The 27,582-nt window shown below is 44.9% G+C and overlaps 1 protein-coding gene across 1 annotated transcript in view; it reads right to left on the bottom strand.

Moving 5' to 3' along the window:
- The window catches only part of LOC123106094 (pre-mRNA-splicing factor ATP-dependent RNA helicase DEAH1), a gene marked incomplete in the record, with an annotated part of 32,351 nt that extends 8,235 nt beyond the window's left edge, over positions 1-24,116 (bottom strand). Inside the window, 12 exon segments of the mRNA XM_044528303.1 lie at positions 18,713-18,785; positions 18,873-18,935; positions 19,048-19,148; positions 19,235-19,358; positions 21,392-21,454; positions 21,545-22,585; positions 22,675-22,741; positions 22,960-23,075; positions 23,197-23,283; positions 23,555-23,644; positions 23,860-23,928; positions 24,060-24,116. Coding sequence (XP_044384238.1) covers positions 18,713-18,785; positions 18,873-18,935; positions 19,048-19,148; positions 19,235-19,358; positions 21,392-21,454; positions 21,545-22,585; positions 22,675-22,741; positions 22,960-23,075; positions 23,197-23,250 — 1,702 coding nt within the window.
- Between the last annotated feature and the right edge of the window lie 3,466 nt (positions 24,117-27,582).

Raw genomic sequence — 27,582 nt, 5'->3', positions numbered from 1 at the left:
AAAATGGTTGTATCTAGACTTATTTCAGTTATAGATACATCCATTTTATCCATTTTTAGGACAAGTATTTCCGGACAGAGGGAGTATATTTTTGTTTTTTTATACCAAATTTTACATATTGAATCAATATGCATGTAACTATTTATATTCTAAACATAATTTATTTAGTAAGCGATCGTAAAATTACCTCCGATGAAGAATAACTTATTATGCATCCTAGGTGATGAATAGTATTACTATATACTCCCTTCATTCTTAAATATTTGCCTTTTTAGATATTTCAAATGGACTATCACATATGGATGTATATAGACGTATTTTAGAGTGTAAATTCACTCATTTTGCTATGTATGTAGTCACCTGTTGAAATCTCTAGAAAGACAAATATTTAGAAACAGATGGAGTATATAAGTAATTCTTCACGCCGGTCAATTGATGGAGCCACCGCTGTAAACATTTATTGGCACCGTCGTAATTGCGAAACAGTATAATGGAGCTAGCTACGAGCAACCACAGCAATTTGACGCTCTACACCGTACGATCGCGTCTTTGGACGTCCAGGATCAGCTCAGGCTTTCGTAAATGGGCCGCTGCTCCGGAAATCTACCGAGGCGGCCTCTGGTTTATCGGGCCAAGTATGAACAGCCCATTCTTCTATTCTTGGGACAACGGCCCACTCTTCTTTGCTAAGCAGCCCACGCAGAAGCATCGTTGCTGCTCCTGCAGCAAACTTTCGGCTGTCCAGCGCCGTCTCTGAGACGGCCTCGCCTGCGCCGGGAAGGGGAAGTTCTACGCGCGTCCCCAACTTTGGTGGACGAAACTCCTATGGCATGCTCGCCCCGTCCCCTCACTAATTCAGTCAGGCCCCCACTTCTTCCCTGCCTCTCCCTCTCCACCCGAACCCTAGCGAGAAAGCGGTCCCGTGGCCAGCGACGCAGGGGCGCACGGTCAGACGGCGGCGGGATGCTTTCACACCTTCGCATGTGCGCTAGAGTTAGCAAGATGATACGAGCGAGGGGTGGATGGGATTGATAGGGCTGTTCTGCTTTGTTAAGACTCAAGTACGATGCATGTTCGTTGGCAACATTGTGTTCAACAGCATCTCCCAATTTAGTCATGTTGTAAGTAATCAGGTGACCTTATCTATGATGCCTGCTTTCTGTGTTGATTGCAGTTCTCTGCAGGCATCTAATAAAGCATCTCGCTATTTCAATTTCAGTTTGTTATGTTTTCCCACATTAATTCGAACGTAGGCCAGGGAAAAATTCAGGATGTGATCATGCATTTTAGAGTGAACTCAAGGTTTCCTCCTTCCTGGAGCTCTTAATTCTAATCTCTTGGGCGTTTTGGGGCACCAGAATTGATTTATCTTCTAATGCATTGGGCCAAATCTTTATTCATGCAGTGTTTTAGGAAGAGGCAAACAATGCAAAGAGGGAAATGCCTTATGCCTCCCTGATAATAACCAAAAAAGAGCAAGTAAACTAAAGATTTTTGAGAACTCACATAAGATGACAACTGATCTAGCTGATTATTTCTATCAAGTTCAGAAATGTCTGTTAAAGAAAGAGGATTGTTTTGCTATTATGTTATCTACAAGGCCGCTTGTCAGTTTTTTTGTGTGGTACTTGATTTTCCTAATCTTCGCTAGCTAATGTCTCATAATTATTCCACACAAGAATTAGGTTAGCATCATTGTTTATAAACTGTTATTATTATTATTATCTATTTATTTATTTATGAATAGGAAGTTCTGGAAGCTCCATATAGCAAGGCTCCGGATTGGTCTAAATGCGCATATTCTGGTCCGACAAACGTGTTGCAAATCACCATGCAGCAGTGTAAGTTAATTTTTTGCTTAGTGTACCAGGTATGTCGACTTCGTGAAGAAAATTACAATATTTCCTAGAGCAGAGTATTTCTATGATCTTTTTATGTGCGATTTAGCTATTTTTTATATTTTAGCACGTGGATATATAGATTTCATAACTTGATTCTTCACAAAAATCATTTCGATGGTGGTATACTGTCTCATGTATGTGAATACATCCTTTACTATCTAAACATGCGAGGTTCTCACTGAGTACTTTAGGTTTGTTCATCTTTGCGGAATTGCAAGTTCGTTTCTTTGGCATTGCCGAAAGGCTGCCAATGTCAACCATACGGATTTGGTTATATGTTACAACTCCTAATTTCTTGAATATTTCTATCATTCTTTCCTTAAGATGGACGGGCGCAGCAAAGTGCGCCTCTATGGTCTAGTTTTACCTTGTTATAAGATTACCTCGGCGTGCGGTTAGCCCATCGTGGGGATTAGGAGCTAGCAGCACCCATATCTCCCGATCTATTCTAAGAATTTCGAGTTCAGAGTCTCGACGGCGAGTATTGCTTGGCCGCAGTGTGCGGCTCGACGGCAAGTCCTCGTCGGCAGCATGTCTGCGCCAGGTCTTGGTGTCGGTGCAGGTGATGGTCGTGGCAGCGCTTCTGTGGCATCAGTGGACCGGTCAGCGGCCAGCGAGGAAGCATCACGACGGCTACGCCATGTCCCGCGCGATTAGTCGCCGGATGGCCCCGGCGTGGTGGATCCGCTGTAGGAAACCACTACCACATCCCACGCGAAGAGGCCGCGGTGACTCACTTGGGCGACCAGCCCCTGTTTAGGGTTCCGCTCCTGTAGCAACGCCCGGGGTCCTCCAGTCCTTCAATCCATCCATTTTGACAGCATCGTCACCCCTAAGATGTGCTACGAGCTCGAAGTCTGCATTCGTTTTTGTTCCAAATGGTATGCTGCACACCTACATCTCAAGTGATTAGGTAATTAGGTATATCTCATGTCACATCCCTAGTTCTGGTATGACCTAGGCTAGCCTTCATGTTTGCATCATGTTTAAATTCCATTTAAATTTGAAATGGGGATTTGTGAAACCCTCGGGATCATTTCTGAAAATGACCCAAGTAAAAATTGCTCCAAAAGGGTCCAAGAAAATGCTCATGTTGCTCTCTGAAAATATTGGACAGAGATAAAAATCAAACCAATATTTTTAGGAACTCATAAATTTTTATTTTGGACTTTTGAAGTTAATCCAGTAATTATTTGCGTTGGATAAATATTTTTATATCTATGAAATATTGTCCAATAATTCTGAATTTTGGTGAGGGGTTTTGGAATAATCCCTAAGGCCCCTGAAAAAATTGTCAGAATTAAATAAAATGATTTGGTATTTTTATCAAATCAAAACAAATGTCAGAAAAATAGAAAAGAAAACAAATAAAGGAAAAAGCCTACCTGGACCTTACCTGCAGCCTGGCAGCCTAGTGGCCCAACAGGCCGGCCCAGTTGACTGGCGCTGCCAGTCGTCGTCTCCACCGCGCCAGAAGGACGCCGAGCGCGTGCTCACCGTGCGCGAGCACACGCCGGCCACCTCCTGCTTCCCCGCTCGCCGCTGGAGGCACCCAACGACGCCACGCACTCGCCCGAACCCGTGCTCTGTGCCGCCGGCCATGGCGCCGCCGTGGCCAGAGGCCGAGCCAGCCGCTCCCGCGCGCGTCACCTTGCTCCTGGTGACACCAGGAGGCCGTAGAGGCCCTCCGCAGCCCCTGCCGTGCCCCGTAGCTCGACTCCACCGCGAGCCTCGCTTCGGCGAGCTCCGGCCACCCCTCCTCCTCCTACCTACCCCACTGGATGCGCGAGAGCACGGGCTACGCCCGGGTGCTCCCAGCCGCCGCCCCCGTGCCCTACAGCGTGGACGCCACCGCGTCCAGAGGCCGCCGGCGACGACCTCGCCGGCCTGACGTGCGGGCCCGACCTGCCAGGTGATTAGCTTAAGGCTAATCACCATTCTTAAGGCTAATCACCATTTTTGCTAACCCCCTGACACTGACAGTGGGCCCCAGAGACACTAATCTAAATTACATTAGGAATACCTCCTCTGTTAACTAACTAAGTCACTGACGTGTGGACCCCACATGTCAGGTTTGACCTGGTCAGCTCCGTTGACTTGCTGATGCAGGCATGACGCAATACTTCATTTTCTGGTTTAAATTAATCAGGAAATTCCAGAATATATTCAAAACTTCAAAAATTCATAGAAATTCAACCGTAGCTCAGATTGAAATAATTTATATATGAAAAATTATCAGAAAAATTTAATCTATCCATCTATACCACTTTCATGCATGTTCAACCAACTTATACCACTGTATAAGTGAAAACATGATAATGGCATTTTAAATGCTAAATATGGAGTGCATATGAACCCTTGGTCCATATGGACTTCATTTAAATGGTTACTAGATGCATTATTGCAATCATAACGTCATTACCATGTTCATGCATCATAATGTTGCATATGCTTGTGTTTTGATTTCCGACACCGTTCCTTCTCGATAGGTCCTGCTCCGGAGAGTGTTCGAGAGTACCTGTCTGAGGAGCAGTGCCCCCCCTGTTGATCTACCAGGCAAGCAACCCCCCTTGTTCATTCCGATACAATCCTACTCTCTCGCTCCTGTTCTCATTTATTGCATTAGGACAACAATGATTCAACTGCTATTTTATGTTCCGGTAGTTGAACCCATTCCTCTGCATGACCTGTCATTGCCACAGTAAATAGCTAAAACCCACTAGCATGTGTAGGAGTTGCTTGAGCCATGTTGTGTTCTTGCCATGCCATGCCTGCTATTGCTTAGAGTATGTCAGGTCTGATTCATTGGGAATGAATTAGAGTACAGTGCTATGTTCTGATGTTGAGAGTTAAGCATGTGAACACGATTTGGTAAAGGTAGCGGTGAGAGGCCATGTAGGAGTACATGGTGGGTTATCTCACTGGTACCGTCCCTAAGAACTGAGTTCTGTGTATGTTGTCCAAGGACTAGCTACTATCACACGTTGGGTTCCGGTAACTCGACCCCTCTCGACTTATTAGCCAACTTGATCTCTGTCCAGGAGTTGCAAATAGTTTCTGGTGTTGTAGGTAGTGCTATTTTTCTACCGACTGGCACCCGGCAGGGTGGGCTCGGAACAGACTAGGCATAGGTGGCACGGTGTACCAAGTGGCACCCGGATGGTGGGCTTGGGAACCCTGCTCACATCGTTTGGGGCCGTGAGCGACACCCCGCCCGGATCTCCTTGCGGATGGAACCCAAATAGGCGATAAACCTGGATTAGAGTCTTGCGTGGTTAGTCAGGTCGTGGCCGACACCCTCGCCAGGCTTCCTCTTGAAGGTTGCCGAGATACATGACGTGTACATGGTGATAAGTGGTGAGAGCGTGTGTGAAGAAGTACACCCCTGCAGGGTTAACATGATCTATTCGAATAGTCGTGTCCTCGGTTATGGACTTCTTGGATGCTTACGTGGTACATAGACAACTTAAAGTGGATACTCTAAAATGCTCAAGACAAGTGTGAGTGCTATGGATGACCTTCTCGTAAGGAGACGAGGATGAATCCATACTAGTGTATTGATGTGGTGATTAGTGGACTCGTATGCGATGCCTCATCTCAAATAAGTTTCTCGTTGTCGTAGAACAGGATAGCCACTGAGTCACTGCTGGCTTGCTGCAACTAAACCCCACATTACCTTCTTGATACAAATGCATGTATGATAGGATCTGATGTAAGTCTTGCTGAGTATCTTTGTACTCACGTTGCTTTATTTATATTTTGCCGGTGAGACATCTGTCTCACTAGTAGTACCGCTTGGACTTAGACGAGTAGCTTGTTACCTCAGCTACGATCTTGTACCTTGGAGGGACTTGTAGATAGTCAGGCTTCTCGGCCTTTTTCTTTTGTATTTGTCTGTACTCAGACATGTAATGCTTCCATTGCTTGTATGCTCTGAATGATGGGTCATGTGACCCCTGTTTGTATTTATGCAATGTGGCTCTTCTGAGCCTTTATCTATATGAGTTGCGTTATGTTGTGATGCCATGTTGTACAGCACATACTTGCATGTTATGCGTACGTGTGACGTGTATTTCTATGTGTGGGATCCGACAATCTAGTTGTTTATCCTTGGCAGCCTCTCTTATGGGGAAATGTAGTCTAGTGCTTCCTTGAGCCATAGTAGTCCGCTACAGCCCGGTTCACCGGAGTCCTGCTTGCCCAGCACTACTGCTCAGAACACTTGACTGGCCGGCATGTGTTCCACTTCGTACCTATGTCTGTCCCTTCGGGGAAATGTCACACGGTGACTTCCGGAGTCCTGTTAGCCCAGTGCTACAGCCCGGATTCATACGCTGTTGACCGACATGCTCGATGTGATTCATGTATGCCTGTCTCCATAGGTCTATGCCGCTTTGAGTTCACGACTAGCCATGTCGGCCCGGGTTCTCTGTCATATGGATGCTAGCGACACTATGATATACGTGAGCCAAAAGGCGCAAACGGTCCCGGGCCATGGTAAGGCGACACCCGTGGGGATACCGTACGTGAGGCCGCAAAGTGATATGAGGTGTTACATGCTAGATCGGTGTGACTTAGAATCGGGGTCCCGACAGCTTTGGTATCAGAGCCTAACTGCCTGTAGGATTACCAAGCCAACCTGGTCGAAGTTGAGTCTAGAAATTCTTTAGCTATATAGGGGAATTGATTGTGGAAGGGAACATAAGGCTCTTTTTACTCCTTATGCCTCATGCCTTTTGATCTGAGCCATCCTATCTTTCCTACGGGGTTAAGGAACTAGGCTTTCTCTTCCGTCTATCAGGATCACGTGTTGCTACTCTGTAGTCTCTAAGGTTTGGTTGATCTGAGTCATATCCCAGTTTGAGTACCTCCGGTGTAGCCTGTTTAGTAATATCTCAGAACCTTGAGTAATGATGTTGAGTTTGGTGCTACCCCATCATTTGCAGGATGTCTCATTTCGAGCATTTTACAGCCGTTATGCTGCCGGAATTTTCCTAGGAGTTCAAGAGATAGTATTTTTCTCGTACTATAATCTACATCCTTATATGATGCCGAATCCATCCTTGTTTCCTTGGTTGGTTCTTCAGGATGTCGTCAGTTAACCGAAGTTCTGTTGCTTATAGCCGGAACCACGGAGATGGTAGGGATGAGGATCCACCCGACCAGCCTTCGTTGGCAGAGTTCATGTTAGAGATGGAGAAGAACAAGCGAGAGTCTAACCGCTTGTTAGCACGTATTGAGAAGAACACCTCCCATCAGCACAAAGAGTCAGCGTCCATCTATGATTTCATTGGTCTGAAACCACCTACCTTCCATCATTCCATTGAACCACTCGATGCAGATGACTGACTCCGTAGTATCACACACAAGCTGCATTCAGTGAACGTAGCTGAAAGTAACAAGGTCACCTATGCTGCTTATCATCTGGAAGGTCCTGCTAGTATTTGGTGGCAGAACTATGAGGGTATGCTTCCAGCTGGCCAGAAAACCACCTGGAGAGATTTCACTGAGGCTTTTCGCGAGCATCACATCCCTCTGGCTCTCATCGACCGCAAGAGAGAAGAGTTTTGTAGTTTCACCCAGAGTACGATGGCTGTTGATGCTTATAGTAGAGAATTTGAGAACCTTGCCCGCTATGCTACAGAAGAAGTGTCCACAGACGCCAAGAAGCAGGCTAGGTTCCGGAAGGGTCTCAATCCCAAGTTGCATCGTGATCTCCACTTGCATCATTGCAATACCTTCCAGGCTCTTGTGAACAAGGCCATTAATGCAGAGACAGCTCAACTCACATACGAGGAGTCTCGTAAGCACACCCGTGATTTGGGTTCTTCTTCTGGTTCTACTTCGCAGAAGCGCCGGATTTGGGTTCCGAACTCCGCTCTTCCACCCGGTTATACACCAAGGCCATCTTGTGTGGCACCTCACCCAGTTCAGCAGTATGCTCCACCCAGGCCTATTGGTAGACCGCTTGTCAAAGCGGGTCCACGTCCTACTTCAGGGACTTGTTTCACATGCGGAGAGCCAGGACACTATGCACGTGACTGCTCTCAAACCAACTATGCTCCACCCCAGCCTGAGAAGTCTGTTGGCCGTGGTAAGCCATCATGCAAGATGATTAGTGTCAAGTCAGCTCCCGCTGAACGTGGATGTGTGCATCACGTCTCATCTAAAGACGCTCATGATGATCCGGATGTCGTTCTTGGTACACTCCTTGTCAATTGCCATCTAGCATCGGTTTTATTTGATACCGGAGCATCTCACTCCTTCATTTCTGAAAGCTATGCTAACTTGCACAACATCTCATTTTGTGATATGCCCTCTCCACTAGTAATTCAAACTCCAGGATCCAAATGGCAAACTTCTAGTGTAAGCCATGGTAATGAAATCCTTGTCAACAGACTTGTATTCCTTGCATCACTTATAGCCCTCAAGTCTACAGATATTAACATCATCTTGGGTATGGACTGGATGAAAGCTCATTATGCCAAGATTGATTGTTATACCAGGTCTGTTCAGCTCACACATCCATCTGGCAAGATAGTCGCTGTCTCCACCAGAGTTGCAAAGCGTCAGCTCTATTCTCTTAATGCCAACCCTCTTCCAGACCTTGAAGATATCCCGGTAGTCCGTGACTTTCCGGATGTCTTTCCAGAGGAACTGCCAGGCATTCCACCTGACAGAGATGTAGAATTTGTCATAGACCTTATTCCAGGAACCGCTCCAATCTCTAGGAGACCTTACAAGATGGCACCCTTAGAACTAGCTGAGCTTAAGAAACAACTCGATGAATCCTTGCAAAAGGGTTTCACCCGTCCTAGTTCTTCTCCCTGGGCTTGCCACGTCCTCTTCGTCAAGAAGAAGGATGGTACGGACCGGATGGTTGTAGATTATCGTCCCGTTAATTTGGTCACGATAAAGAACAAGTATCCGCTCCCCAGGATCAACGATTTGTATGATCAGCTCGCTGGATCCTCAGTCTTTTCAAAGATGGATTTGAGGTTAGGCTACCACCAAATCAAGATCAGAAATGGGGACATTCCTAAGACGGCTTTTGTCACTCATTATGGCTAGTATGAGTACACCGTCATGTCCTTCGGTCTAACCAATGCTCCAGCTACATTCTCCCGCTTGATGAACTCGATATTCATGGAGTACTTAGATAAGTTCGTCGTGGTTTACCTCGATGATATCCTTATTTACTCGAAGAATGAGGAAGAGCATGCCGAACATCTTAGACTTGTGCTAGAAAAACTTAGAGAGCACTGCCTTTATGCCAAGTTCTCCAAGTGCGAATTTTGGTTGCCATAAGTGACCTTCCTAGGCCACGTGATATCTGGTAAGGGCATTGCCGTCAATCCCGAGAGAGTTCAGGTCATTCTTGATTGGACTCCGCCTGAAACAGTTAAGCAAGTTAGGAGTTTCCTTGGCCTAGCCAGTTATTGTCGCTGCTTCATTGGGAACTTCTCCAAAGTGGCCAAACCTCTCACGGAACTTCTCAAGAAAGATAAAAAGTTTGAGTGGTCCCCACAGTGTGAGCACAGTTTTCAGGAACTGAAAAGACGCCTGACTTCTGCTCCCATAATTGTGCCACCGGATTTCACTAAGGACTTTGTTATCTAGTGCGACGCCTCACGACGGGGACTAGGTTGCATTCTTATGCAAGATCGCCATGTGATTGCCTATGCATCTCGACAGTTGCATCCACATGAGGAGAATTATCCTACACATGATCTAGAGCTTGCAGCCGTAGTCTATGCACTTAAGACATGGCGACATTACCTTCTTGGTAAACGTTGCGAGATTTACACCGACCACCAGAGTCTCAAGTATATCTTCACCCAACAAGATTTGAACCTTAGGCAAAGACGTTGGTTGGAGTTGATCTCAGATTACGACTTAGGGATTACCTACACCCCAGGCAAGGGGAATGTCATGGCTGATGCGCTAAGTCGTAAGTCCTATTGCAACAATCTCATGTTGCAGCAGGGCCAACCACTTCTCCATGAGGAATTATGTAAGCTTAACCTTCACATTGCTCCTCACGGGTTCCTTTCTACCTTGGTGGCGAAACCTACTCTTGTGGATCATTTCATAGAAGCCCAGAAGCATGATACGGGGATTACCCAGATCAAGAGAAACATTGCCAAGGGCATTGCTGGTAGTTTCTCTATAGATGATCGGGGTGTTGTTTTCTTCGGGAATCGCCTGGTGGTCCCCAAGAAGCAGCATCTTTGGAAATTAATCCTTAAGGAGGCGCATGAATCTCCTCTCACGATTCATCCCGGTAGTACTAAGATGTATCAGGACCTACGCCAGAGGTTCTGGTGGACTAGGATGAAGAGAGAAATCGCTTAGTTTATTGCTAACTATGACGTTTGTCGTCGCGTGAAGGCAGAGCATCAGAGACCTGCTGGCACCCTTCAGCCTTTAGCTATTCCTGAATGGAAATGGGATAAAGTTGGTATGGACTTCATCACCGGTTTTCCCAGGACCAAGAAAGGGAATAATGCTATCTTCGTAGTCATTGATCGTCTTTCCAAAGTGGCTCACTTCCTACCTGTTCGAGAGAGTATCACTGCTAGTCAGCTCGCTGACTTATATATTTCTCGAATAGTGTCACTTCATGGTGTTCCACTAGAGATCAATTCAGACCGTGGTAGTCTTTTCACTTCTCATTTCTGGGAGAGTTTCCAAACTGCCATGGGCACCCATCTTTCCTTCAGTACCGCTTTCCACCCTTAATCAAGTGGTCAGGTGGAAAGGGTCAACCAAATTCTCGAGGACATGCTTAGAGCTTGTGTTATCTCTTTCGGTATGGGTTGGGAGAAGTGTCTTCCCTTCACCGAGTTTGCTTATAACAATAGCTACCAATCCAGCCTCAAGAAAGCTCCTTTTGAGGTTCTGCATGGACGAAGATGTCGAACACCTTTGAACTGGTCAGAAACCGGTGAAAGACAATTCTTTGGACCGGATATGATCCAGGAGGCAGAAGAGCAAGTTCGCATCATTCGTGAGAATTTGAAAACAGCCCAATCTCGTCAAAAGAGCCAGTATGACCGTAGTCATAAGGAAGTGGCTTATGAAGTTGGCGACAAAGCTTACCTTCGGGTTACCCCTTTGAAGGGTAACCATCGATTCGGTATCAAGGGCAAGTTGGCTCCTCGTTACATTGGTCCCTTTCTCATTCTCGCTAAACGAGGAGAGGTTGCCTACCAGTTGGAACTACCCCCACATATTTCTCGAGTTCATGATGTTTTCCACGTCTCTCAACTCAGGCATTGCTTCTCGGATCCCATCCGCGGAGTGGACCACGAAACACTTGATCTCCAAGATAACCTCACTTATCGAGAGTACCCCGTCCGCATTCTGGATCAAGCAGAGCGTGTCACTCGACGTCATAACATCAAGTTTCTCAAGGTTCAATGGTCTCATCATTCCGAGAGAGAAGCTACTTGGGAGCGAGAAGATCGTCTTCGACTTGAGTACCCCACTTTCTTTCCGCCAACTCCTGAATCTCAGGACGAGATCCTTCCGAGTGGGGGCGAGTTGTCACATCCATAGTTCTGGTATGACCTAGGCTAGCCTTCATGTTTGCATCATGTTTAAATTCCATTTAAATTTGAAATGGGGATTTGTGAAACCCTTAGAATCATTTCTGAAAATGACCCAAGTAAAAATTGCTCCAAAAGGGTCCAAGAAAATGCTCATGTTGCTCTCTAAAAATATTGGACAGAGATAAAAATCAAACCAATATTTTTAGGAACTCATAAATTTTTATTTTGGACTTTTGGAGTTAATCCGGTAATTATTTGTGTTGGATAAATATTTTTATATATATGAAATATTGTCCAATAATTCTGAATTTTGGTGAGGGGTTTTGGAATAATCCCTAAGGCCCCTGAAAAAATTGTCAGAATTAAATAAAATGATTTAGTATTTTTATCAAATCAAAACAAATGTTAGAAAAATAGAAAAGAAAACAAATAAAGGAAAAAGCCTACCTGGACCTTACCTGCAGCCTGGCAGCCCAGTGGCCCAACAGGCCGACCCAGTTGACTGGTGCTGCCAGTCGTCGTCTCCACCGCGCCAGAAGGACACCGAGCGCGTGCTCGTCGCGCGCGAGCACAGCCGGCCACCTCCTACTTCCCCGCTCGCCGCTGCAGGCACCCAACGACGCCACGCACTCGCCCGAACCCGTGCTCCGTGCCGCCGGCCATGGCGCCGCCGTGGCCAGAGGCCGAGCCAGCCGCTCCCGTGCGCGTCACCTTGCTCCTGGTGACGCCAGGAGGCCGTAGAGGCCCTCCGCAGCCCCTGCCGTGCCCCGTAGCTCGACTCCGTCGCGAGCCTCGCTCCGGCGAGCTCCGATCACCCCTCCTCCTCCTACCTACCCCACTGGATGCGCGAGAGCACGGACTACGCCCCGGTGCTCCCAGCCGCCACCCCCTGCCCTGCAGCGTGGACGCCGCCACGTCCAGAGGTCGCCGGTGACGACCTCGCTGGCCTGACGTGCGGGCCCGACCTGCCAGGTGATTAGCTTAAGGCTAATCACCATTTTTGCTAACCCCCTGACACTCACAGTGGGCCCAGAGCCACTAATCTAAATTAGATTAGGAATAACTCCTCTGTTAACTAACTAAGTCACTGACGTGTGGACCCCACACGTCAGGTTTGACCTGGTCAGCTCCGTTGACCTGCTGACGCAGGCATGACACAATGCTGACGCAATATTTCATTTCCTGGTTTAAATTAATCAGGAAATTCCAGAATATATTCAAAACTTCAAAAATTCATAGAAATTCAACCATAGCTCAGATTGAAATAATTTATATATGAAAAATTATCAGAAAAAATCAATCTATCCATCTGTACCACTTTCATGCATGTTCAACCAACTTATACCACTGTATAAGTGAAAACATGATAATGGCATTTTAAATGCTAAATATGGAGTGCATATGAACCCTTGGTCCATATGGACTTCATTTAAATGGTTGCTAGATGCATTATTGCAATCATAACATCATTACCATGTTCATGCATCATAATGTTGCATATGCTTGTGTTTTGATTTCCGACACTGTTCCTTCTCGATAGGTCCTGCTCCGGAGAGTGTTCGAGAGTACCTGTCTGAAGAGCAGTGCCCCCATGTTGATCTACCAGGCAAGCAACCCCCCTTGTTCATTCCGATACAATCCTACTCTCTCGCTCCTGTTCTCATTTATTGCATTAGGACAACAACGATTCAACTGCTACTTTATGCTGCGGTAGTTGAACCCATTCCTCTGCATGACCTGTCATTGCCACAGTAAATAGTTAAGACCCACTAGCATGTGTAGGAGTTGCTTGAGCCATGTTGTGTTCTTGCCATGCCATGCCTGCTATTGCTTAGAGTATGTCAGGTCTGATTCATTGGGAATGAATTAGAGTGTAGTGCTATGTTCTGATGTTGAGAGTTAAGCGTGTGAACACGATTTGGTAAAGGTAGCGGTGAGAGGCCATGTAGGAGTACATGGGGTGGGTTGTCTCACTGGTACCGTCCCTAAGAACTGAGTTCTGTGTATGATGTCCAAGGACTAGCTACTACCACACGTTGGGTTCCGGTAACTCGACCCCTCTCGACTTATTAGCCAACTTGATCTCTGTCCAGGAGTTGCAAATAGTTCTGGTGTTGTAGGTAGTTCTATTTTTCTACCGAGTGGCACCCGGCAGGGTGGGCTCGGAACAGACTAGGCACAGGTGGCACGGTGTACCAAGTGGCACACGGATGGTGGGCTTGGGAACCCTGCTCACATCGTTTGGGGCCGTGAGCGACACCCCGGCCGGATCTCCTTGCGGATGGAACCCAAATAGGCGATAAACCTGGATTAGAGTCTTGCGTGGTTAGTCAGGTCGTGGCCGACACCCTCGCCAGGCTTCCGCTTGAAGGTTGCCGAGATACATGACCTGTACATGGTGATAAGTGGTGAGAGCGTGTGTGAAGAAGTACACCCCTGCAGGGTTAACATGATCTATTCGAATAGCCGTGTCCTCGGTTATGGACTTCTTGGATGCTTACGTGGTACATAGACAACTTAAAGTGGATACTCTAAAATGCTCAAGACAAGTGTGAGTGCTATGGATGGCCTTCTCGTAAGGAGACGAGGATGAATCCATAGTAGTGTATTGATGTGGTGATTAGTGGACTCGTGTGCGCTGCCTCATCTCAAAGAAGTTTCTCGTTGTCGTAGAACAGGATAGCCACTGAGTCAAAGCTGGCTTGCTGCAACTAAACCCCACATTACCTTCTTGATACAAATGCATATATGATAGGATCTGATGTAAGTCTTGCTGAGTACCTTTGTACTCACGTTTGCTTTATTTATGTTTTGCAGGTGAGACATCTGTCTCACTAGTAGTACCGCTTGGACTTCGACGAGTAGCTTGTTACCTCAGTTACGATCTTGTACCTTGGAGGGACTTGTAGATAGTCAGGCTTCTCGGCCTTTTTCTTTTGTAGTTGTCTGTACTCAGACATGTAATGCTTCCGTTGCTTGTATGCTCTGAATGATGGGTCAGGTGACCCCTGTTTGTATTTATGCAATGTGGTTCTTCTGAGCCTTTATCTATATGAGTTGCGTTATGTTGTGATGCCATGTTGTACAGCACATACTTGCATGTTATGCGTACGTGTGACGTGTATTGCTATGTGTGGGATCCGACAATCTAGTTGTTTATCCTTGGCAGCCTCTCTTATGGGGAAATGTAGTCTAGTGCTTCCTTGAGCCATAGTAGTCCGCTACAGCCCGGTTCACCGGAGTCCTGCTAGCCCAGTACTACAGTGCACAGGTATACTTTTCGTCCCTCAATTCCTCGCGAAGTCTAGATTTAGTACCTCAACTCTAAAACCGGACAACTTGCACCCCAAACTCTTGAAACCGGACAAGTTCAGTCCATTGTCTGCGCAAACCCGGTATCAGCATAGTTTTGACCGGTCTTCGTCCTTGTGGCAGTATTTCTCTCTCCTATCTTCTTCCTTCTCATGTTGGTTTATTGAGGTATTTCATCGAACACATGCAATGTGTCCCACGAGGCCACAGAGGATGCAGGCAAGCTACGCGCGCGGTGGCGCTACCTCGTGCTCGTCCTCGACTTCCTCTTCTCCACTGCCTGGGAGCATGTGGAACCCAGTGCAGGGGCGGCGACGAGGAGAAGCTCAAGAGTGTGTCCGCCATCTCCATCTGGCGCATAGTAGCAGCGCGACGAGGCAGCACCACGGGCATGCTGGGCGGGATCGCGGAGCTCTAGTACAGCCTCTCCAAGGCGACGGTGGTGGGCGTGGTGCGGCTGGTGGCGGACAAGCTGGCGCGCCGGCGTGCGTGTGAACTCCCGTGATCTCGGACGATCAATTCGCTCGCTCGTGAAGTCAGGGCGTGTAGATGACAGCGATCATTCTGTTGCACACGGCGTCACGAACGCGCATCGGCCAGAGCGTACTCCTGCTGCACATGGCGTGCCACCATGCAGGAAGCCAGGAGAATCCGCTGTAGATATGCTGCTTGGCTGGTGCGTCGCGTACGCGTCTCTGACTCGTGGACGGTGTTGGCGTACGCGGATTGGTGAGCCAGCAGGCCAACGCAGGACGTGCAAGCAGCCATCCACATTTGTGCATTGGTGTATACCTGTGCACATAGCATGGTGCCACAATGCCATGCATGAAGCTGTGTGGTGCAGCGAGCTGGATGGAGACGTGGTTGATGAAGGAGTCCCGATCAAATCAGGCGACAATGACTGGTGGACAACGGGCATTTTCTGCGGCGAGGGCTTCGGTGAAAGACAATTCTTTGGACCGGATATGATCCAGGAGGCAGAAGAGCAAGTTCGCATCATTCGTGAGAATTTGAAAACAGACCAATCTCGTCAAAAGAGCCAGTATGACCGTAGTCATAAGGAAGTGGCTTATGAAGTTGGCGATAAAGCTTACCTTCGGGTTACCCCTTTGAAGGGTAACCATCGATTCGGTATCAAGGGCAAGTTGGCTCCTCGTTACATTGGTCCCTTTCTCATTCTCACTAAACGAGGAGAGGTTGCCTACCAGTTGGAACTACCCCCACATCTTTCTCGAGTTCATGATGTTTTCCACGTCTCTCAACTCAGGCATTGCTTCTCGGATCCCATCCGCGGAGTGGACCACGAAACGCTTGATCTCCAAGATAACCTCACTTATCGAGAGTACCCCGTCCGCATTCTGGATCAAGCAGAGCGTGTCACTCGACGTCATAACATCAAGTTTCTCAAGGTTCAATGGTCTCATCATTCCGAGAGAGAAGCTACTTGGGAGCGAGAAGATCGTCTTCGACTTGAGTACCCCACTTTCTTTGAAAATAAAGAACTCTGGGTTAATATAATCCATTTTTATAAAACATCACATGTCCATCTTGATTATGTATGAGATTATTCTGAGATATTGCCTCCAATAATTAATGTTTTAGGAAGGAATTTATCTCTTCTGATAAACAGAGGAGGGTGAAGGCTATGGTTGTCCCTGCAATTGTGAGATGAATGTTTGTACGGTACTTATCATGGTGAAAGGCCTTATTGACTATCCCCCTAAAATGCATTTGGGTATGAAGAAACAAAGGAGCATATGGCCACCGTTCATCCTAACTCAACTATTTACTTGTCCTTGATCCTCTGTAAGGTAGAATCTTGAGATCAGAGTGAGTCAGCCACCACGGAGGCTGACCAGATGGCCTCCGGGATCGTTTAATGGAAATAATGTGACAAAATAGTTCAAAACATGCCTTGTAATGTAATACATCTGCCTATCATTCCACAACTTAATTCCTACGCTGGCATTACATTCAATTGGTGGACCATGCGTTCCTCATAATCGTGTTTACGCAAATTTCTTGCGTCGGCTGCCAAATTCCTACTGCTCTCAACTGAATTAGTAAAATGTGTTTCTCGATTGCGTTGGATTTAAATTTCTCACAGGCCTGGGAATTAACTGGAAGTTCTTTTCTTTTCAAAATAATGATCAATTATAAAGAGACATATCCAGTAAAGCCCGTTCAGAAAATTGTTCAACGCATCATAGAAAAAGTTGATTAATGTTCCCACAAGTATTAAGAAAGACATGCAGTAGAGCCCCTGTAGTACATGGTGGTAATTTAATTACCAAGTCTCTCGGCCATAAAGTTACGGGACATGCAGCGTGGGTTCGTGCATGCCTTAGTGCCCGTCATTCCCACGTTGTACATCGGTCAGGCTACTCCACGGACGGAAGTGTGCGGACTGGTTTCAGGCAGGTGCACTGGCCGGCTAGGGTGTTATTCTTCACCCTAGGTAATAGCGCGATCAGCGTCACGTTATTCGTCATTCTGGGTGAGGAATAGTTATTCTTCACTCCCTCTATTTTGACATCAATGCACCGTATTTTTACGTTTCGTAAATTTTATCTTATTTCATACTAAAAAAGAATGTAAGAAAATATATATACTCATCGTAAAAAATATTTTATGTTACGTAAAATTAAGAATGTAAAAACATAGTGTAAAACATACATAAACTATGATTTTTTGGTCTTATAACCCATATTTTTGTTTTTATACCAAATTTTACATATTAAATCAATATACATGTAATTATTTATATTTTAAATATAATTTATTTAAGAAGCGATCATAAGATTATCTCAGGTGAACCTGAGGGTCAGATGGTTAGCCTTGTGCTGCTGCTTTTCATTTATTTGTGGGAAGCTGACACGTGGACCCTTGCGGCCGTGGCATAGTATTTTTTGTGACAAAAAAAATTCAAGATTTTTTCTTTTGCAAAATAACTGCCAGACGTCCACTTTGCCGTCCAGTCACTGACAGCGGCCCCATGCCATGTTGGCGTGCCTAATCAGCACTCTATTTATAGAAATGTGGTTTGCACCGTATATGCACGTCAAAGCCAAGTTGTGGCACCAGTTCAATGTATGCCAGAAGTTTTAGCACTAAACTAACTTTTCGCGCCAAGTTGTGACACCGGTGGAGTAATTGACTCCATCAAAAAACATCATGCTTGCTCCTAGACATTGGTCCATCAGCCCACAACTTGATAAAATAGCAGCTCCACAGCCCTTGATGCTTCCAGGATATATCATATCAATAAAAGTTATAATTTTAGAGCTCATCATCAAGCCAAGTTGGCAGTGAAGATTCAGAATGCATCTTTTAGCTACAGGTGTTTAAATTCAGGCATAGGTACATGCCTAAATGCAGATATAGCTGCAGTTTCATGCATCATGCAATGCAAGATTGTATATGTACGTTGTTGTTAAATGAATGAAAACTTCTGTGTTCAAAAAAAAAGGCACAACTAGACTCTATGTGCGAGTTAAACTCAAATTTAAACTATTTTAATTGAAAACTTAGTTGGATTGTAGAATAGTGGTAGCCAATGTATGTTTGTTTGATAACCAGCATGACGAAGGACTGAGGGTCCCGGCATCAACGCTGGGTTGTGCCAAACTGTCTACAGCTCTACCCACACCCACAAACTTGTACAAGAACGGTGGGTCATGTTGACAGGACCTGGTGAGTGATATAATGTAATCTAAGAGAAGGTAGAAAAGGGATCCCGATCCGATATTCGAAACTAAACTGTTTACGCAACATCTAATCTGTCCAAACGCTGGCTTCATGAGTCCAGGCAGTCTACAATGCAGCTCGTCCTTGGCCCTTGGGCAGCTTCTTTGAACCAGCTGTGCGGACAAATAAAAGGGGAAATGTTTCGTAAGCTACAGCTCTTCGCTTCAACCAAGAAATAACATCAAGTTCCACGCTTACCGTCGTCCACATCTTTTAGTTGGTAGTAGTGCGGAGCAATTTCCACCAGCCATTCGGGCTTCAGTTCCGTCACCTGCATGCACGCATTGGCCATAGCATTTCAGACGACAATCAATCCTTTCTTTTGCAGCTTGCTTAATTCTGGAGAAACTGTGCAAACCTGGCGCATGTACTCTTTTGTCGTGAGAACTAGTTCGTGGTATATTACCCAACGAGGAAGTAGCTGCATATACAAGGCAAATATAAAAAATGTCAGAAAAAGAACTTGGACAAGACTACTACTATGGATGATGGAATGTCCAGGATGTAAAAATAAATACGACAACTCAACATGCCTGTGCTAATCCTGAACTAGGGTGGATAAAGACCGTCTGAGGGTTCTTGACAGTTCTATATGAACCATTCTTCTGCAACCGTGCAGAATGGTGGAAGAAACCTGCAACCCACAAGTACCCACTTATCAGATTTATCCATCTCAGGCAACTTGCACAAATAAAGCAACTGAATCATCAGTATACGTACCGGATGTTATAGCCTTTTTAATAGCATCCAAGTCACTGGCATTTGAACAGACCTCAATCTCAACTCTCTCCATAAGTCCCTCCAGTTGATCTCGAATGTCTCTTGCTCTCTTCATGCTGCGGACCTGATTTATGCACCGACAGTTTTATCACATAAACTTTGCAGAAACAGTGATCACAGATTACAGTAACTGCATATATAATAGTCCCTCTGTTCACTATTATAAGATGTTTTGGATATTTCAATATGGACCACATACAGACTGAAAGGAGTTAACAAACACACTAAAATGCATCTATGTACATCCGATTCAGAAAAAATTAGAACATCTTATGATAGTGAACAGAGGAGTACATAAGTAGGCTAATAATGGTCGGCGTTGGTTGGTTATTTTCTAACGACCCTGATTCAAAACCCAACATGAAATTTTAACGTCTCTATTTCTATAGTGTAAATAAAAAGATGCACCGGGCCTCTGTTTTCAAGGCGTCCCTAAGGCGTCGCCTAGGCGACGCTTAGGCGTCAGGGCGCCCTGCGAGGGCAAGGCGTCCACCTCGCCTTAGGTGGGTGTCTAAGGCGTCCGCCTTAAGCTATAAGGCGTCCGAGGCGTCTGCCTAGGCGTCCGAGGCGTTGCCTTAGTCCATTTTGGACGCCTTAGCTTGCCAGGCAGGCAGGGGAGCTGTTTTAGGCGGGAAACAGAGTTTTGGCGGGAAACTGGAATCATGTTGGCGCCAACAGGTAAGAGGGGAGAAAGAGAGAGAGAGAAACAGCCCCCAATCCACACACTCCTCCCCCTCCTTCTCTTCAGTGGCTCCTCTCCAGCAGATCTGGTTCCTCCTCCTCTCCAGCAGCTCCTCCCCCTCCTCTCCAACGGTTCCTCCTCTCCAGCAGCTCCTCCTCTTCCTCCTGTCCAGCAGCTCCTCCTCCTCTTCCTCCTGTCCAGCAGCTCCTCCTCATCCTCCTGTCCAGCAGCTCCTCCTCCTCTGCAGTACAGCAACAACAAGCAAGAGCAACAGTATGCCCAATGCGGAGGGGGAGGATTCAGACTACGTTGAGGATGATGATGATGTGAGCAATGACGATCAAGAGCCAACTAATGTTGACCAAGATGGTGAAGACAACACCAATGCCAATGAGTTTGATGATGATGACTTTTGATTGAGACTTTGAGAGTGGAGAGACATGAGAGAGCTGAGCTGGCCACCTTTATCCCTTTTGCTATGCTGGAATTATCTATTATTCTGTTTGTCTTATGTGGACTACTGGACTTGTGTCATTTGAATTGGTTAATGGTTATGTAATATGCCATGCATTGCAGATTGCAGTTGCACTCATACTTGCTATCTTTCTTTCCACTTTTGTTCGCTGCCTCACTTTTATTTCTATTTTTTGTGGAATGTGCACTGGTAAGTGATACATTATTCTAACATATTTGTTCATGACTTCATGTTGATGCAGAATTCTGTTGGGGAGAAAAGCAAGTGCAAAGAGGATGGGGGCTCTACAACAATCAGTTGCAAGGTGTGTATGGCTGTATGCCTAGTTGCTTAATGCCTACCAAATTCTACTTAATTCTGTTGCTTACAAGTCTCTAAGGCGTCGCCTCGCCTTATGCCTCAGCGCTTAGGCAGTGAGGCGCCCCCCCAGCGCCTCGCCTCGCCTTACCGCCTTAAAAACATAGCACCGGGCATGTACAAAAATAGAGTATTAATTAAAAATGTCATGTTCATTAACCCTTTATGCTATGTGCCCCCTATGCTAGAAGCTACAGCACCGACTGGATGAAATAGCATATGTTAGTATCTTCAACAGTCCATTAAAAGCGTCATGATGCTCATGCACATCAATGTTCTATACAACATGTAATATTGTCTCTGCAATTCCAATGCAATTTCTTGCATTTCCTCTACGCATGAGATTCATCGTCAATACTTGAGGCCATAAATTAGATTGGCACAGGCATTCTCATTCAGCCCTACAATAGATACTAAAAAAGCTATTGGCCAGAGCAAGTGCTACGCACACAATCAGTAACATAGGAAGTTACAAAACCTGACAAAATCTAGAGGAACGCAATATATCTTTAAAATAAGAGAATATAATATCTTACGCTGGATCATCAGGATGCATGTTACAAATTATAGACCAATAACATACCTGGATATAATTTTCATAACACCATTGAGTCGAGAAGTCTGTTTCTCTCCATGAGTTATAGACCTGAAATGATCTTGAAGAAATTAGCCCTTTACAGTTCAAATCTAATAAACATTATGAATTCTGATAAATTACAGGGACAAAAAATAATACATTGAGTAATGCTATGTGGTCCCCAACGTTCCCAGTGTGGAAGTTCAACCTTGCATTATCTGCATGAACCTGTTTGTCCTTCGGACGGTAGAATATAGAATTGCCGATCGACAGCATTGACGCAATGGACATGACCTCATCAGAACACTTATATTTCTCTGAAGCTACTATCATCTTTGACAGCATAGGATCTAGTGGAAACTCTGCCATTCGCCTTCCAGTCTTGGTCAACTCTCCACGACTGTTGAGTGCACTAAGAGCAAAAAGTTGTTCCAGGGCCTTCAACAAGGCCTCTGAAGGAGGTGGGTCCATAAAATCAAAATTAACCAAGTCATGAATACCAAGACTCTTAAGTGTAAGAACAACATTTGCAAGGTTGGTTCTTTGTATCTCTGGAACAGTATTGTCCTCAAGATCATGCATGTAGTTATAACTTGTGTACAGACGAAAACATTTTCCTGGTCCTGTCCGTCCAGATCTTCCTGCCCTCTGGTTTGCTGATGCCTTTGAGATGGGATTGATAAGCAGGGATTCCATCCCTGTACGAGGGTTATATGACTTGATCTTGCAAAAACCTGGGTCAATAACATATTTTATACCATCAATGGTTAATGAAGTCTCTGCTATATTAGTGGCCAGGACCACTTTCCGAGAACCCTCAGGGGTTGTCTCAAAGATCTTTGCTTGAAGTTCAGTAGGCAGATTTGCATAAATAGGGCATATATTTAGCTCTGGAATCTTTGTGCCTAAACCCCTTGTTTTGTGTTTCAGGATCTCATCAACAGTTTCAATTTCTTCTTGTCCTGTAAGGAACACTAGGATATCACCAGGGGGCTGTGTCACATGTATCTGTAAAATAGTGACAATGGCAGCATCAATGTAATCTGCTTCTGGAGCTTTTGTATAATGTACTTCAACAGGGTATCGCCTCCCAGGAATCTTGAAAATAGGAGCTGAATCAAAGTAGTCGCTAATTTTTTCTGCGTCAAGGGTTGCACTTGAAATGAGCAACTTCAGGTCTGGACGAAACCTAGCAATGTCCTGCAGGAAGAGTATTACGTATATGAGGAATTGAGTGGGTGTCTACAAGTCTGGTGAAGAGCATACCAAAATGATACAAGCCATCTGACCTTAACCAAACCAAACAAGATATCAGTAGACAGCGTGCGCTCATGAGCCTCATCAACCATGACAACACTGAACCAAAAATAAACAGATATAAGCGGTGCGTTCAGGGGGATTGGATCTTTTGCCCCACTTTACATGGGGTTTGATAATGTGCCCCATCATTGTCTCAATGGCAAGTGGCCCCGGCCCCACCCGGCAGCCTCTAGGGGGGGCAAAAGATCCAATTTCTCAGTGCGTTCAATAGTATACTACAACTCATTCAAGGAAAATGATTTGCCAACAATTACCTATAGCCAGCCAAATCTGGTTCTCCAAGAAACTCCCTCAAAAGCATTCCATCAGTCATGTATTTAATCATTGTTTTCTCTGAGGTACAATCCTCAAACCTTATGGAGTAACCAACCTGTAGGGTCGCACTAAACATGGTTATAATCATACAATTTCATATAATGTTATGGAAGATCACATAAGCACATTCCAGAATTTGATATTATTATAAAGTTATTGTTATGAAAAGAACTAACCTCGTGTCCCAATTTAACACCCATCTCTTGAGACACCCTAGCTGCAACGCTCATGGCTGCCACTCGACGAGGTTGTGTACAAACAACCTGCAAATTTAAAAAATTACCATGAATTTTGATAGAACTCATAAATTCATTGTAACTACATCATTAAGGCCAAACATAATCACACTTCATAGAGCAAAACCATTAATGTGTAACAAAAAAAGAAATTGCAGATTTTTTCATGACGCATTAGACCAAAAAAACCAACTATTCCTATAAGCCATGTATATGCATTAACAGACAGTAATAGTAATAGCAATAGCAATAGCAATAGCAATACTAATAGTAGAAAGATAAATGCTGCATGTCATACCTTTCCTCTTGCTGTATATCCAGCTTCATGAAGATATTGAGGTATTTGCGTCGTTTTACCAGAGCCGGTTTCTCCCACTATGACAATAACCTACAAGCACCAAATGCCCACAAAATCAACACAACAACAAATGGACATAATTAGATCATGTCCTAGCACATAAGTTATAAAGAGAAGCGGGTATTTCTTTTAGTAAATATAAGTTCAAATTTGGGGAATTGTGGAAGGGCACTGAGCAAAACATGACTAGTGTTTGCTGAATCCTAGCACATAAGTGTTCCACAGTGAACACTAACATCACAAACCTGATATTCATCAACAGCCTTGAGCAGTTCATCTCTGAATTTGTAGATTGGAAGGGTTTTCCGCTCATCCTAGTTCAAAAAGGAAGTCAGTTCAAAGGCAAAAGTAACTGTTAGGGACTATAATTGTGATTCAACTATTATGAAGAGCATGAGCAGGTACATGTGTTTGCAACAAATAGGTTGATAATCTACTCACACACCTGGAGCTCCCTTTTTAGAATATCTTTTGCATCGATGGTCTCTTGGTCTGAATCATCTTCAAACTATAAAATGAGAAAGTTCAGTAAAAGAGTATCTTAAAGCATTTAAATTAGGAGAGTAAATAAAGTATTTAATCGATTACCTGTGTTCCTTCTATGACCGATGATTTAACAAAATCAATTTGATCATCAAATACAAACCTATGAAGTTGAAAAAGTAATATGAGTACAAAACAACTGTTCAACAACGGTGTGGTCAAGGTTATACAAAATTCAACTTTCCAACAAAGGTGCAATCAAAGGCTATAGAGAATTCATTAGTGTATGCAATCAGAACAATCCAGTTATTATACCTTATTAAGTTTCAGTATTACAGCATGTTTGAACGAGGGGTACTTTTGTGTGAGCTTCAGTATTTAGTTCAAGTTTGAACTAACTACCAAAGCTCCCTAAAGAAATACATCCACCTTACAGGGATCTTTTTATACGAAACAAATTTCTGGCTAGACAATCCTCAGCAAGTGACATGCAGTTGACTGCTGATTAATTACATGGCTTGTCACAACTCTAACTAGAAAAATGGACTCTTAGAAACAGCAGAGTGAACTTTGCTGATGAACAATTCATAGAAATAATAATGAAAACTACTGGTAATCATTACAAGACAGCAGAGAAGTAAACTTTGCTGATGAACCATTCATAAGAAGAACAAAGAAGTTACTGGTATTCATTAGAAGACCGATTTCTGTCTTTCGATCCGAATTCCAGTTTAGACTTTCCTGAAACAAGTCAATCAATTGTTAAATATACAACAAAGAGCAGAAATATGGTATCATAAAGACAGTCGCAATACCAATTTCCAGTGGATAATCCAAGTAAATGACATTACCTATTTGATGTTCTTCCCATGCTTCCTGTCGGTCAATTGATGGAGCCACCGCTGTAAACATTTATTGGCACCGTCGTAATTGCGAAACAGTATAATGGAGCTAGCTACGAGCAACCACAGCAATTTGACGCTCTACACCGTACGATCGCGTCTTTGGACGTCCAGGATCAGCTCAGGCTTTCGTAAACGGGCCGCTGCTCCGGAAATCTACCGAGGCGGCCTCTGGTTTATCGGGCCAAGTATGAACAGCCCGTTCTTCTATTCTTGGGACAACGGCCCACTCTTCTTTGCTAAGCAGCCCACGCAGAAGCATCGCTGCTGCTCCTGCAGCAAACTTTCGGCTGTCCAGCGCCGTCTCTGAGACGGCCTCGCCTGCGCCGGGAAGGGGAAGTTCTACGCGCGTCCCCAACTTTGGTGGACGAAACTCCTATGGCATGCTCACCCCGTCCCCTCACTAATTCAGTCAGGCCCCCACTTCTTCCCTGCCTCTCCCTCTCCACCCGAACCCTAGCGAGAAAGCGGTCCTGTGGCCAGCGACGCAGGGGCGCACGGTCAGACGGCGGCGGGATGCTTTCACACCTTCGCATGTGCGCTAGAGTTAGCAAGATGATACGAGCGAGGGGTGGATGGGATTGATAGGGCTGTTCTGCTTTGTTAAGACTCAAGTACGATGCATGTTCGTTGGCAACATTGTGTTCAACAGCATCTCCCAATTTAGTCATGTTGTAAGTAATCAGGTGACCTTATCTATGATGCCTGCTTTCTGTGTTGATTGCAGTTCTCTGCAGGCATCTAATAAAGCATCTCGCTATTTCAATTTCAGTTTGTTATGTTTTCCCACATTAATTCGAACGTAGGCCAGGGGAAAATTCAGGATGTGATCATGCATTTTAGAGTGAACTCAAGGTTTCCTCCTTCCTGGAGCTCTTAATTCTAATCTCTTGGGCGTTTTGGGGCACCAGAATTGATTTATCTTCTAAGGCATTGGGCCAAATCTTTATTCATGCAGTGTTTTAGGAAGAGGCAAACAATGCAAAGAGGGAAATGCCTTATGCCTCCCTGATAATAACCAAAAAAGAGCAAGTAAACTAAAGATTTTTGAGAACTCACATAAGATGACAACTGATCTAGCTGATTATTTCTATCAAGTTCAGAAATGTCTGTTAAAGAAAGAGGATTGTTTTGCTATTATGTTATCTACAAGGCCGCTTGTCAGTTTTTTTGTGTGGTACTTGATTTTCCTAATCTTCGCTAGCTAATGTCTCATAATTATTCCACACAAGAATTAGGTTAGCATCATTGTTTATAAACTGTTATTATTATTATTATTATTATTATTATTATTATTATCTATTTATTTATTTATGAATAGGAAGTTCTGGAAGCTACATATAGCAAGGCTCCGGATTGGTCTAAATGCGCATATTCTGGTCCGACAAACGTGTTGCAAATTACCATGCAGCAGTGTAAGTTAATTTTTTGCTTAGTGTACCAGGTATGTCGACTTCGTGAAGAAAATTACAATATTTCCTAGAGCAGAGTATTTCTATGATCTTTTTATGTGCGATTTAGCTATTTTTTATATTTTAGCACGTGGATATATAGATTTCATAACTTGATTCTTCACAAAAATCATTTCGATGGTGGTATACTGTCTCATGTATGTGAATACATCCTTTACTATCTAAACATGCGAGGTTCTCACTGAGTACTTTAGGTTTGTTCATCTTTGCGGAATTGCAAGTTTGTTTCTTTGGCATTGCCGAAAGGCTGCCAATGTCAACCATACGGATTTGGTTATATGTTACAACTCCTAATTTCTTGAATATTTCTATCATTCTTTCCTTAAGATGGACGGGCGCAGCAAAGTGCGCCTCTATGGTCTAGTTTTACCTTGTTATAAGATTACCTCGGCGTGCGGTTAGCCCATCGTGGGGATTAGGAGCTAGCAGCACCCATATCTCCCGATCTATTCTAAGAATTTCGAGTTCAGAGTCTCGACGGCGAGTATTGCTTGGCCGCAGTGTGCGGCTCGACGGCAAGTCCTCGTCGGCAGCATGTCTGCGCCGGGTCTTGGTGTCGGTGCAGGTGATGGTCGTGGCAGCGCTTCTGTGGCATCAGTGGACCGGTCAGCGGCCAGCGAGGAAGCATCACGACGGCTACGCCATGTCCCGCGCGATTAGTCGCCGGATGGCCCCGGCGTGGTGGATCCGCTGTAGGAAACCACTACCACATCCCACGCGAAGAGGCCGCGGTGACTCACTTGGGCGACCAGCCCCTGTTTAGGGTTCCGCTCCTGTAGCAACGCCCGGGGTCCTCCAGTCCTTCAATCCATCCATTTTGACAGCATCGTCACCCCTAAGATGTGCTACGAGCTCGAAGTCTGCATTCGTTTTTGTTCCAAATGGTATGCTGCACACCTACATCTCAAGTGATTAGGTAATTAGGTATATCTCATGTCACATCCCTAGTTCTGGTATGACCTAGGCTAGCCTTCATGTTTGCATCATGTTTAAATTCCATTTAAATTTGAAATGGGGATTTGTGAAACCCTCGGGATCATTTCTGAAAATGACCCAAGTAAAAATTGCTCCAAAAGGGTCCAAGAAAATGCTCATGTTGCTCTCTGAAAAT

The sequence above is a fragment of the Triticum aestivum genome, chromosome 5A (assembly GCF_018294505.1).
Source record: "Triticum aestivum cultivar Chinese Spring chromosome 5A, IWGSC CS RefSeq v2.1, whole genome shotgun sequence".
In the NCBI taxonomy this organism is placed as follows: Eukaryota; Viridiplantae; Streptophyta; class Magnoliopsida; order Poales; family Poaceae; genus Triticum; species Triticum aestivum.
The sequence above is the reverse complement of the archived record's forward strand: the minus strand, read 5'-3'. Positions and strand labels throughout refer to the sequence as shown.